We start from the raw sequence: 13,607 nt of genomic DNA, 5'->3' as shown, positions 1-13,607 counted from the left end.
GAGAAACTTAGCTGACCTGAGTTTGAAAGCACTGTTACAGTGCAAATGATTTGAGTCTATTCAACCGCTGTAACAATCAGCTGTTGAGCGTGTTTGTTAGGCTTTTCTTTGTTTTTTTTTGCTTTGCTTATAGGCACCGATTACGATGGATACTGCATATTCTGTGGTTTCGTTTGACATTATCAACCCATGAAATCGTTAGGTTTTTTCTTCTTATTGTTTGTTGGCACTGATTATACGTGGATGCTGCACGTTTTGTGGTGTCTTTTGACAAACTAGCCCAAATAAAGCGTTTTTGTGACTAATTCGAGTCTTAAACTATCTATTTAGAGGACGATGCCAAAACTGCCAAAAATAAAAATCGCAAAATGCCAAAAATAAGTTATTTTTGGCAGTTTTGGCATATGCCAAAAATAACACGGCCTGATAATGGGTGATTCGTTTCATAGAAAGGAGCATAATGGATGATTCTTTCGATACAAAAAGCATAACGGATGATTCTATTAAAACAAGACTGCATTCTCATTAGAAGGTAATGTCTGTGAAGTGTCAGTTAAAAGGCTTTGACTACAAGCTATTTTGAAGTGACTGAATTCAAGAGATGGAATTTGAACGTTTCAAAAGTGATAATCCAGTTAGGGGCTACTTTCTAAGAGCAAAGAAAGGGTGAGCGGGCAAAATGTGAAACCTGCGAAAGCAGAGTATCTTGTGAAGGTGATCTACAGGAACAATGAGAAACCACCTTGGTTTAAAACAGTGGTTCTCAACCGGTGTGCCGCGGCACACTAGTGTGCCAATTGGACTGCTCAGGTGTGCCGCGAGCAAATGTGGTAAACTATGTCGAAGTATAACAAAAATCCAAATTTTGAGTGTGTCATTGTTGGTTTTCCTATTGAATTTTCCGATCAAAACACGCGATGCACAATCGGATGCAGTGAACAGATATAAGGATGTCTAGGGGACCGTAGTTAAAGTAGCTCAATCTAGTATCTCAGTCTGACAACCCCATTAGGTCAGAATTGGGTCTTTCTCTGGGCTTAAAGCATCGGTCACATTTGCGTAAATTCGTACGGCGTAAAGGGCGCGTAAAGCATTTCTTTAGTTTCTTTCCTTTCTCTGCTCTTCTCTCGTTTGCTCGGCGCGTAAAGAGCCTCTTTTCTCTCGTTTTCTTACGCGGACCTTACGCGGGGAGAGCGATTCGTACGCGCGTACTGTTGACTTGACGAGCTCATTTGTGAGAATTCACACTCGCAAGGGGTCGGTCACAAGCTTGACGTTCAGCTCATTTACGAAATTCATACTCGCAAGGGGTCGCCGATTTTATAGTATTTATACTGTTGCTGCGCGGGAAAATAACTAATGAACTGCGATCGAGTTCATTTGTGATGAATCAGATTCGCAAGGGATCATCTGCGCCTGGCACTGGCAGGTTTGTTTTAGGAATACCGGTGTTTCAGCTGTTTACGTTTATGAGTTGAGAAGCCATGTATCGTTGTACTATAGATAACTAACCAATCTATGGTTATACTGTCAAAGTATCCTATTTATGCAGACGAGTAATATGGATAGTTTTGATTTAAATGAGAGGCTCGTTGAGGAGGTGAGACTGAGACCATTGCTGTATACTGTCTCACTTAATGATCATCACCTCAGGACCAAATCGGGTACGGCGTGGAGGGAGATAGCGGCTTTATTAGATGTATCAGGTATGAGATGAGTGTTTTTCGTGTGGTGCATAGATAGATATATTGCTTGTAACGTGGACGCCCGGATTGCAGAGTTGGTGGCGAAAACAAGGTGGAAGACGCTTCGTGACCGTTATGTCAGGACGAAGAAAAGTATTCCATCGGGAGCAGGGGCAGATGCTTTACAAAAAAAGTGGGCCTTCGGTTTGCTCCTGACTTTTTTGGATCCATACCTTGCAATTCGCAGGTCTGTAATGATATGAGACTTTGAAAGAGATTTGATTAGTCGAGATTTACGGAGGATTAGCAGATGAAGTTGATCTATATTTGTAGTTTATTCAGAGAGTTTGTGGTGTGGTTTTTATGGTGGGAATTTTTATATGTCACCATTTCTGGTATTCTTTTGCAATGATAAATGTGTTGAATATCAAACTGTATTTACAGTACATCCAGCAACATGGCGGACTGTTCTTTGGAAGTATCCGTCACAGAGGGTCCATCGACTTCCGTAGCGGCCGACGAACCATCAACATGTAAGTATACTTCTAATAGTAAACAGCAGTGTTGGGATCAAGTCACTGCCTTCGAGCCACAAGTCACCTCGAGTCATTGCACATTTTGACTCGAATCAAGTCGATCGATTTTCGAACGTGACTTGAGTTGAGTCAGTCACTCATCGGCCATCCGACAGTCGACGAGGATGTCCAAATTCAAGTCGAAATACAAGCAATTACTACTAAATAAATACAGCCCATCCTCAAGATTACCGGACCACGACTGACCTATCGATCTCGCTTCCCATGACATGCCGCCCTATTTCTTGTCGCTTTCTTTTTCTATACTGTATTCTTTACTTTCATTCAGTGTGCATGCCTCCTTTTTTACTACGCCTAGGCCAAGGTGGGTGTCCGATTCCATTGACAAATCCAAGTCGCTTCGACATCTTCCTGTCTATTCATTGTATCGCATTTTTTGTGGTGTATTGAACTGATAAAATTGCTAATAAACCAATGATGATGATGATGATATACTCATAAATATACTGGCTAAACTGTACAATATCGGTCTATAATTATTATTATTACACAGTACAGGTAGTTTGCGGATCTGAAAATTTATGTATTTTATCGTCTTGTAGCAACTCCAGCAAGAAGACCGAAGCGGAAAAGGAGAGCTGTGGCAGAGGAGGAAGAGGCGGACAGTGACATTCAGGCAGTACTGAAAGTCATTGAGGGTCACCAACGTGTGTAACCTACCGATGTTAAGGACGCGCCAGGATTTAATGATGTAGCACATGTCGATATTTGCAGGACAAAGTGCTAACGATGCGGTTGGGGTGGTGCTTGCAAGGGAGCTGGACAAGCTTGGCGATGACGATGACCAATATCTGAATGAAGTAAGGATCCTGCTCATCAACACTGCTGCCGAAGCCGTCCAAAGGAAGAGGAATTTCCCCACCATCAACCCAAATGCTTTCACATGATTTTCTATTGCAGCAATGCAGCATTGGTATCTGTACCGTGAATTCATTGGTACCATTGGTATTTGTTCCCCTCAGTGGCACGAAAAGCAGTGTAGCAGCATATTTTGGATTACTACGTAACTAAATTGAACGGGCTGATTTGTACTGTGGTCAGAAGTGGTTTGAATTGCGCTGTTATTCAAGTAGAAGCAGTAATTACAAAGACGTGTCAAAACTGCTTATATTTGATTGATGGCTAACATAGTTTCTGCAGGTAATCGATGTGAAAGTAACTTTTTGAAAAACAAGTAGTTTGTGACTTGAAATATTTTATAGCATTTGCGGTGGGTAGCTTCTGCTACTGACCAACATCTACCAAGCGTACAGATGCTTCATGTTGCAATAGTGAACCTAACATGTAAGTATGCAGGTAAGTATTGATTAGGATAGTTCTTCATGGAAATCAGTCGATTATATTGTTAATAAATTCCACAACATTAAGAATGAAAGTAGTAGATGACGAGCAGTAAAAATATGTGTCAGAAAGCCCAGTCAGTATATCGGATCCCGGTCATGTAATTTCAAGCGCAGACTGGTATGCATTCAGTAGAAGGTGATTTTCCAACTTCTATTGAAGTAGGATATATATTAAGTATCAGAACGACCAGAGCGGTATGTAGTATACAGTGTTTATCAAACTGCTCTTCAATAATTGTGATATCACAGTAAGGGGGCGCGAAATGATGAAGGTGGCCATGTCTAAGAAAGTTTGAGAACAAATGATGTCGGGGCTAGAACAGTTGAGACTAAAGGCCATAAGTTATGTAGCATTTTCTGCCAAGACTAGAGTGGATACTCTTGTCGCCATTGTGTGTTTTACTACGTTATCTTTTAGGTACAAGCGATGGATGCGGCAGCAAGAAGCAATTGTCTGGATGTTGGGAAATGGTCATAATAATGGCTGGGAGATCTTTCATTTTAACCGGGTTTAAACTTTGGTCTCCCCGGTGTTTCTCAGAAACACCCCCCGGTGTTTCTCAGAAACACCAACTCCTACAACCAGTTGTGCCCCGGTTTGCACTTGCACATATTGGGTATCCGACAATTGCATTAATAAATGAATGGCAACAATTCTTGTTCTTTGTCTTTCTATACCTCCGCTAGCATTCTAAGTCATAGCCACATGAAAAGAGAGTTGACAAGATTTCCACAATCTCAATGATTTATTATGAAGATGTACTGTAGTGAAACTTCAACAATAACATGTTGCCTCAGAATATGTAGTCGCATCCCTGGCTATGAGACTCCCAGATCTAAGCCTCAGCATTCCTGACAAGTGACAATCATCATCATGGGCAAAGCACTTAAATATTATCAGCAATGACCAGAGAACTGCACAGATGGTTATGACAATACACATGACCAGTGACCATAGGCGGTCTGAAAAGAAGCCCAACTGCCTAATCAAGTAGTATGGGTTTAGAACTACTTCTAGAACAGTTTAGACAAGATTGCTAAGTAAGACTACACTGTTTTTCAACTCATCGCTTTGACTTGATGTAGTTTAAACAATCCATGGTAATCCCTAGTCCAACTGGAGAGTAAAATTTCAAATAACATCAATCAGTACTATCGCATGTATATATATATATATATATATATATAAATAATAAATATATATTATACTAATATAAATATGTGAGAGGATATATATAAGAAAACGGAATTAATACTGAATAATAGTTAAAATGTGTAAATATATAATACATGGAGAGAAGGAGGGAAAAATGAACTCAATGCCTGGGTGCGTAAGCACCCTGCTGGCTATTGAAATACCCAACAAAATAATTTCTAATAATCCTAGCCTCCTCCGTGTAACGTCTTCCCGTTCTTGTAAGAGACTGCCAATGCGGTCCGGGTTGCTCTGGAGGTCCCTCGCCTTCATCTGCCGCAAATTCAAGGTGATGTTGATCACCTGAAAGATACATATGCAGGCCAGTACATGCTTTGACTACATGGTCAGTATTTGCAGGAGTGATTGCCAACGGCCTGCGAAACATTCTAAACCGGGAGGACAAAATGCCAAATGCATTTTCCACAACATTCCTTGCTCGCGACAGTCTGAAATTAAAATGTCTCCGCTCTGGGCAATTCAATGAGGTACCTGGAAAAGGTCGCATAATATGCCTCTGCAGTGGGAATGCTTCATCTGCGACAAAAACATGAGGACTTGGACTTACACACCCAGGCAAAGGAGCATCTGATGGCAGATCTAATTGGCCAGAGGACAAACGTTTTCTGAAATTGGAGTTGCTGAAGCACTTACTATCGTTGACCCTTCCATATTGACATATATCAACAGCAATAAATCTCCTCTGAGCATCAACAACTGCCATCAGAACGATACTAAAAGTCTTCTGATAATTAAAATACAATGACCCAGACTTTGCAGGTTTCTGAAGGACCACATGCTTGCGATCAATACTGCCAATACAATTAGGAAACTTCCACTTATCTCTGAATTGTGATGCACTCTCTATCCATTGTCCTTGTGTGGGTTCTGGCATGTACTCCGCTGCTAAAGCCTGCCAGATAGCCACACAAGTCTCCCTGATCAAGTTGACCACTGTTGACTTGCCGCACCGATACGAGAAAGCGATTGTTTGGAATGAATCGCCAGTAGCCAGGAACCTAGAACAGTGAAAAATGCAATCGATTCAGATCTAATGTACAGGGCCAGCTCACCACGACTGAAAATTGATTTGACCAAGGTGTATTATAATGTTTTTGTGGATGGGTCATTTACCTCAGAGTGATTGCCAGTCGTTCATTTGGAGGAATCGGTTTCCTCATCGCTGTCGTCTGCTTCGAAATGAGAGGTCCAACAATTGACAGCAGCTCGTCGAACTTCTCGGGCGTCATGCGAAAATATGTAAAGAAGTCAGCAGGTCTTTCATATCTCATTTCCTGCGTAAGCCTATACTCTCCCAGCTGATCTCTTCTCTGAAGAATGGGGTGAACCCAGCATTCACGTCTTTTCTTCTGTTTCTTTTTCCTTCTTTCATCCTTCTTCAACGCCAAATACAGCAAAGCCAGCAGGTCCATTTGGCTGCTTACCCCAGCCAAATCACCCTGCCTCGGAACAATACTCATACTTTTCAGCGAATGTTGCTTTCCACTACAGAATTCTATATCAGGTGCAGATCGCAAACGCCGAGAACATAGATTGCTTTAGTTTTCGCGCGAAAGTGGCTTTGGTCTCCAGAGCGACAACATGCGGAACAGCGCTAAAATCTATTCTCACTTTTCGTTCAGCGATGACGTAATCTCTCGTTTTGGCCAATTTAGTGAGAGAGTGAGACTCGTACGCGCGTACGATTTTACGCAAATGTGACTGAGGCTTTATATTGTAAATACGCTCCGAGCACAGCAACGTGTAGGGGCGGAGAATCTAATAAATCTGCGACGCTTCGTAACTTGCTACTACACTACCATAAGTCAAACTGGGGCTTCCACCGCCAATGAGTGTGATATACGCTAGTCTGGCCACGCATAGTAGCATTTAGGACGGTGATAACTAAAATTAGGTAATTGTACCCTCCACAGAACCGGATGCTTTTGCTTTTGCAGATCGGAGGACGAGTAGGAGCCTACATAAACCTCCAACACATAGGAAGGCATCCTCACCATCGAGAAATGAACTCATTTGGAAGTGATGTTTACGTTTACAAATTCGAATTTACGAACATAGCCATTCACATGGCTATTGTTAGGTAGCGTGCCAGCACTGTAGGTAAAATGTAGGCTCAGGGCGCAACGTTATGTTGCATGCTCGAAATTCGAGTATTAAGGGGTAAATGTAATATAATTATGTCAGTTACAAATTTCCACGCCGCTGAGGTTTATTATTCCGGTTTGTTGGAATTGCAATTGAACTGCGGGTGGATGCCAGTAATACCTTTGAGATATACATACTAGCATCACAGGTGACACGATCTGCGTGGAAATGCGTTTGGCATCCATGTATAACACACCTCTACGCCTCTGTATTTGTTAGTGGCGATCAGTGATTGGACTCTCCGATGCGATGGGCAATTACATCGGCAATGCGGTAGGGTCAGACTCTATTATCAAGCCAATCTTATAACATTAAGCTCAGCCTGAAGTTTAAACGAGATCTCAGCAGGCCAGGTATGTGGTAACAGCGGTAATAGCTGATAATTCAAAACCTCACATGGAACAGCACCGTAACTGCCGCATCCCAAACCCCCCAATTGGCGGGGGCCCGAGCTCGCAGGGGGCATAAAATTATTTCGTGAATTAGCATAAATCATAGAGTATTTTTTGAAAATTTATGCAATTTTTTCAAAAATTTTTCGCGCTGCGCGCGAATTCAAGTAGTCGTTTTTCTGTTTTATTGGGTATTGGGACATTACCGCGCCACGACCTACCAAGACATACAATCACGTTTTGGGCCATATAACATGCGACTCCAAGAAGTGTGCCAGAACGATAGGCAGCGAGAAAACCCTGGCCAAAAAGGTCTATGCCCTTATGCTGACCGAAGACTTCGTTATATATACGAAATACATATAGGTTTAATTGTCCATGGGCGCCAAAATGACTGGCGCCGAATGTTGCTGTCTTTGCATTCTGAAACTCGCAAGACAAATACCATCCCGCTGGTAAAAATTTTATGCCAGTGAAGAAATACAAATTTGAAATCGTGTGCGTCTCTTAGTTTAAAAGCTCACGTTTGCTATGACAAAAAATATAGAATCGCTCAGACTGGAAGTCACGAAATAACATCATGTAACGAAGTCATATCAACGGGTCCGCCCGCCGGAGATGTTTAATTATTATTTACGGGCCCTCCCGTTTTCAAGACACTTCACTCGGCTCTACCGGTGAATCTAATTACGTGAGTAGAGAGGACAATAAATAGATAGCATAATATATATGCAATCGCCGATCGGATTGACCGAATTTATCATAAATTATCGAAAATTTTTGCGCTTCGCGCTGTCTCACAATACAGTACAGATGATTTCGTGACAAACGCGAGCAACGTGATGGGGGGGGGGTCGTTTTACACCCTATGGGAGCCTAAGACCCACGTTTTGGGGGCCTGACGAGGTACAGTTTCGTTCCTACCAATGGGTATACGCCCGAAGATGTTTAATTAATATTGAGCCGTCTTACCTTTTCCAACACACCTCACTCAGCTGTACCGGCAAATCTTATTACGTGAGCAGAAGATAAAAATTGATAACAATATATATGCAATTCCCGATCATACTGACCGATTCATTCATGACTTCTAGAAATTTTCCGCGCTTCGCGCGCTTAGGCGACAACAGCTGACTCTCTAGACCAACTCCCAACAATATGATAAATCGCGGTGAACAGGGTCTCGCCAGAGGGGGGTCTGGGGGGCCAAGGCCCCCAGAAGTTTGGCCTATAACCCTATGGGGGGCCCAAGACCAAAGTTTTTTGGGGGGGCCTGACGAAGTGCTGTTACGGCCCTGACATGGAAGCATAGAAAAATCCTCTTCCGTCCTACAATAAAATTATAAAGAAATGCTTGGGAAGAATTGAAAACGATTCCCATGTCTAATGATACCATTCGCAGCCGTATTTGTGAGATATCCGCAGAGATAAAAGAAAACTCGAGCAGAGAAAACCTACTTGAGTGCTCCGAAAAGGCAGAAGTACTTCGTCAGTGACCACCTCTGTAAGACTATGGTTGCTGTTATACGCATTTCGGTAGTTTGCCTGTGCCGTAAGCCAAAAGAGTTCAGAACCACTGAGCTAGTGTGCCGCGAACTATTTTTCATTTTCAAAGTGTGCCGCGAGGTCAAAAAGGTTGAGAACCACTAGTTTAAAACATTAAATTGTTCTCGACACAAATTAACCAAAACAGAAAGTTTCGTTGGAGAACCCTAAGAAATATTCCGCAGGTACTAGTGTTGTATGTTTGATGTCAAATTGGTACCGACTTCAGTTTTGTTGTGATTACCTTTCTGTGTTAAAGATCATTCGTCGTAATGTACTGGCCTGGACTGTAATGATTACAGACTGTCTACCTGTTTCGCGTACTGAGAACCGTTCTTCATTTATGTTGCTGTTGTCTTAACTGTTGGTATTGCGAGTATCGTAGTCAAGGTATTAGTTCATTTAAGCCGAAGTAATAAACTGCTTACGAATATTGTTTCGTGCTCACAACAATTAAATGAACTAAAGTTCTTGACGATACAATGTCTGAAGCACTGAAGCCGTTGAAACCGAAGGTATTGGAAATTGAACCCAATAGCCCGACGTCAGAGAAAGAGTGGAAGCATTGGCGAAGAACTTTCGAGAATTATCTTGCGGCCTTCGAGACAGGAAGTGCCAGAATAGAAAAACTCAAGATTCTTACAAACTTCTTATCGTATGTCCTTTTCGAGTATATCGATGAAGCTGAGACATATGAAACCGCAATTGCAACGTTAGACAACCTATTTGTCAAAGCACCTAACGAGGTGTTTGCACGTCATGTGCTGGCGACAACGAAACAAAAGCACGGACAAAGCTTGGATGAATATTTGCAAGAACTACGCAGATTAAGCAAGGATTGTAACTTTCTTGCAGTCTCCAAAACTGAAAACCGAGACGGATTTATTCGAGACTCCTTCATCAACGGCATTCTTTCGCATGCCATACGGCAGCGGTTGTTGGAGGAAACCGAATTGACAATTGACAGTGCCTTTAGGAAGGCCCGGACCTTGGACATTGCACAAAGGAATTCGTCCTCGTACATGTCTCCTGGCGGTGCCGAGATTCCAATAGCTACCGTTCAATCCGAAGCAGCATCCGACAAAGAAAGTGAAAACGCTGCAGCGGCTGTGCATCGTGGCGAGTGGAAATGTTATTTTTGTGGTGACAAAATTCAACATGCCCGTAAAAATTGTCCGGCACGCTCATCCACCTGTTACAAATGTGGGATGACGGGGCACTACTCGAAAGTTTGCAAAAGTGTAGCGGATGCATCCACTCGAAAAACAGTATCCACGAAACATAGTTCGTCCTCGTCCTGCGCTATACAAGAAGCACCAAGATGTTTGCGTTACGCAATCATAGATACATTCCTAAAAGACGAGCGAATGTCAACGTTGGTGGATCCTGGAAGTGGCTTAAGCTACATCAATCCAAGGACAGTTGAATCGATGAAATTGCGGGTGTTGCCCTATACAGATTGCGTAACGATGGCGGCAAAGTCTCTGAAAGAATCCATCTCTGGTCAATGCATCGTAGAGTTGGTGTTAAACGGGAAGGTTTACAAAAATGTCACGATGGGCGTCATGAAAGATCTCTGTTGCGATAAAATACTTGGTCAAGACTTTCAGAAACGGCACAAACGCGTGGTGTTCACGTATAATGGCAAAGACCCGGAACTCGTTATATCATCTCAGGACCGTAGAACATGTGCTGTTCTAGCATCTAACACGAAATGTCCACAACTCTTCAAGTCCGTTACGTCAGATTTCAAGCCAGTGTGCGTGCCATCAAGGCGCTATAGCGCTGCAGATACAGCCTTCATCGAATGTGAAGTTGACAAGCTGTCCAAAGACGGAATTATAAGACCAAGTAGTTCACCATGGCGCGCTCAGCCATTGGTCGTAACCAATCAAGAATCCGGTAAAAAGCGAATGTGCATAGATTATTCGCAAATTGTGAATCGCTTTACGGTATCCGACGCGCAAAGTCTCGAGAGAGTGACCGTTGTAGTGTACAACCAAACGCTCATGAAGGATTATATTGCCACGATGATCGGTGATGGGGCAGTTTAAAAAAAGGAATCTTAAGGTTGAGTTCGAGGTAACATATTAATCTTGTAACCAAGCAACAACCATATGGCTGGATCAACTATACCATCTCAATATACAGATGTAAAACATGCTTTTTTCACTTATGTGACAAAATTATATTCAGAAAGTGTTTCTTCTATTGCTCTGTTTTCCTGTTCCTGTTGGATATGTTTACCTCGCCAATAATGAACCATGTCATTGTGTGTTACTGTTGTTGATGGGCTATATCATGTTTATTTGCATCAGCGCAGTGATTTATACCTTACTTATTTGTGAGTTATTGCAATTTCGGCACAAGAATTTGTGTCAAGTCTGTCTGCACTAATTTGTCTTCAGGAATAGTCATCTATCCATTCCGGAACGACCAATCAATCATGATTTGGCGATCCTATACCTCTTACCATTTTGGCACGTATACTGGAACCAGTTTCTCGGCAATAATTATGATTTGTGCTTATTTGGCAGTTGGCAGTACTTATGCATACTGAATAAAGATCCCTGTTTTTTTATTCGTAGGCTTTGCAGAATCCTTCTCGTCGTTTTTTGACAAGGAGTCGTCTCAGCAAACTGTAGATTTCCACTTTTATGCCTCCGATAAAAAGGACATTGTCAGGGTGATATTATTTATTCTGTATTTTTTTACTTGTTACATAGAAATGAAATCAAGTTTATGAAATCAAGTTTATTCCAATGTACATTGCCTACTATTGAAAATATTCATTATTACCAATAGTCTGCGAACTGGGACTGAAAGTGTATATATAGGCCTAACAATATGGCCGTAAAGTTTTTGGCCATGAGATCTGAAACTGACCTCATACATGATGGTCAGCTGTTTCCGGTCTGTGGTGTTCACTGTTTAATCATGTCTATTGGGGGTCGCAAGTGTTCAAACATTGTTCAGATACTGAATAAATGCTAGGGATTTATCTGATGCAGTTGTCCATTCTTTCGGGCTCGGCTCCAAAATCACAAATTAATTGTGCACCGACTTTTGACATGCTAGGTTTCAATCCGGAGAATTTCAGTAGATTTTATCCATCATTTCGTAATAGCAGCTTCAAGATTATTCACATTGCCTGCACATGCATACTGCAGGCACTGGAATGCATTGGCAAAAAGACTACAGATATTACATGTGAAGAACGAATCGAAGATATTGCTTTCAATAAATACAGCAATGGGTACAAGTAGCCTATATATACATGATTCTGAGATATGAATGCTCCGCACTGGGTCAAGAGCTGATAGTCTCTCCGGCGAGACTGACATAAAATTACCGAAGAGACTGCGTAAAGTAAAATTGCATAGTCTTTTACTCTACGTAGAGTCGGAGAGACTGAGTATCCATTACAATGGAGAGTAACATAGAATTAGCAGCGACGACGACTGCATCACTGAAACGAAGTTTCACAAAGCTAGTAACTTGAAACGTCATTACGGACTAAACCTCACCGCGAGTTGCTCAACGAAAACCTAAGATATATCAGTCTTATTTCAAATAACTTTCGGACTTGCTGGAGCCACACCTCACCCCGCAATATGCCTCATTCAAGGCAGACTGATGCGTTTTGCCGTCGACGGTGACGACGAGGAGGAGGAGCGTCCGATAATAAGACGTGAGCCGGCGCGTTCTCGGCGCCGAGATGTTAGGCAGTGCTCGGTATCTACGGATGCCTCCCAATCGTCCCCGGCTTCACGTCGAAAGAAAGATAAAAAGCGAAGCTCTCGCGGCAATAAAGACTCCTCGTCACTGTAATGGTAGCTCTATGGCGCCACTAGGGTGTGACGACATCGCAGGTGCTTCGGTGCTTGGCCGTCACTGAATACATGGCTGCTTGAGAACTACACGTCTCGTATATTGGACAGACCGTCAGTCACGTTACTACATGGTGGCAGCGTTTTATAAGCAGCTGATAGAAATTACTTAGCTACTCAGAATTATGGCTAGTGGATATACTGCCTTGCAAGGACTGCACCCGATGCCATTATCACTGGCTATGGAAACAACCCGCCTCAAGCGTGGGTTGATTGGAAGGAAGACTTTGAAACGTATCTTTGTGCTGCAGAATTATCACAAAAGGATGACTGCGTCAAGGTAGGACACCTCCTGAGTCTTATTGGTCCGGAGGGACAGTCAATTTATAAGAATCTCACGTGGCTCCCGGCTCGACGAGAAAATGATCAAGACATTCCTGCTGAAGATAAAAATGACTACAAACTAGTCATTGACAAATTTGATGCGTGCTTTGAGCTTCGTGATGATCGCTTGAGGATGCGAAGGAAGTTTTGGCTATTCTTGAAACGGGAGAGGACGAGTCATTTTTGCAATGGTCACTCCGTGTTCGCGAAGCTGCAGCCAAGTGCAGCTATCATCCGCAGAGGTGTCTTGAGGAAGTTATTATGGATAAACTCCTTCTGTGTTGTACGGACACCGGTACCTTGTCAGAGAACTCTTCGCCGAGGATCCGAAAACCTTGACACTGAAAAAAGTTGAATCGATCATCGATAAACGTGAATACGTCAAACACGGTGTCACGTCCTATAAATCTGCTACGATTGATGCAGTCACAAAGAAACCTCCACTGAAAACAGGATCTACTGCTCGGCAGA

General features: G+C 42.5%; 2 protein-coding genes across 2 annotated transcripts; both read left to right on the top strand.

The window, feature by feature from the left end:
• The first annotated feature begins 576 nt into the window (after positions 1–576).
• On the top strand, positions 577–4,280 carry LOC145435683 (uncharacterized). The gene is made up of 4 exons (XM_080312981.1): positions 577–1,706; positions 1,779–1,932; positions 2,130–2,218; positions 2,824–4,280. The coding sequence occupies exons 1-4, from the start codon at positions 1,547–1,549 to the stop codon at positions 2,934–2,936; spliced, it is 516 nt and encodes a 171-aa protein (XP_080169107.1). The 5' UTR covers positions 577–1,546; the 3' UTR covers positions 2,937–4,280.
• A 5,124-nt stretch (positions 4,281–9,404) lies between these two features.
• On the top strand, positions 9,405–12,753 carry LOC145435523 (uncharacterized). Its single transcript, XM_080312797.1, has 2 exons — positions 9,405–10,959; positions 12,551–12,753. The coding sequence occupies exons 1-2, from the start codon at positions 9,405–9,407 to the stop codon at positions 12,751–12,753; spliced, it is 1,758 nt and encodes a 585-aa protein (XP_080168923.1).
• The last annotated feature ends 854 nt before the right edge of the window (positions 12,754–13,607 follow it).

This window comes from Botryllus schlosseri, chromosome 3 (assembly GCF_051294905.1).
Source record: "Botryllus schlosseri isolate E-star chromosome 3, Bs_hap1, whole genome shotgun sequence".
NCBI lineage: Eukaryota > Metazoa > Chordata > Ascidiacea > Stolidobranchia > Styelidae > Botryllus > Botryllus schlosseri.
Note: the sequence above shows the minus strand (reverse complement) of the source record. Positions and strands in the feature narration are given on the sequence as shown.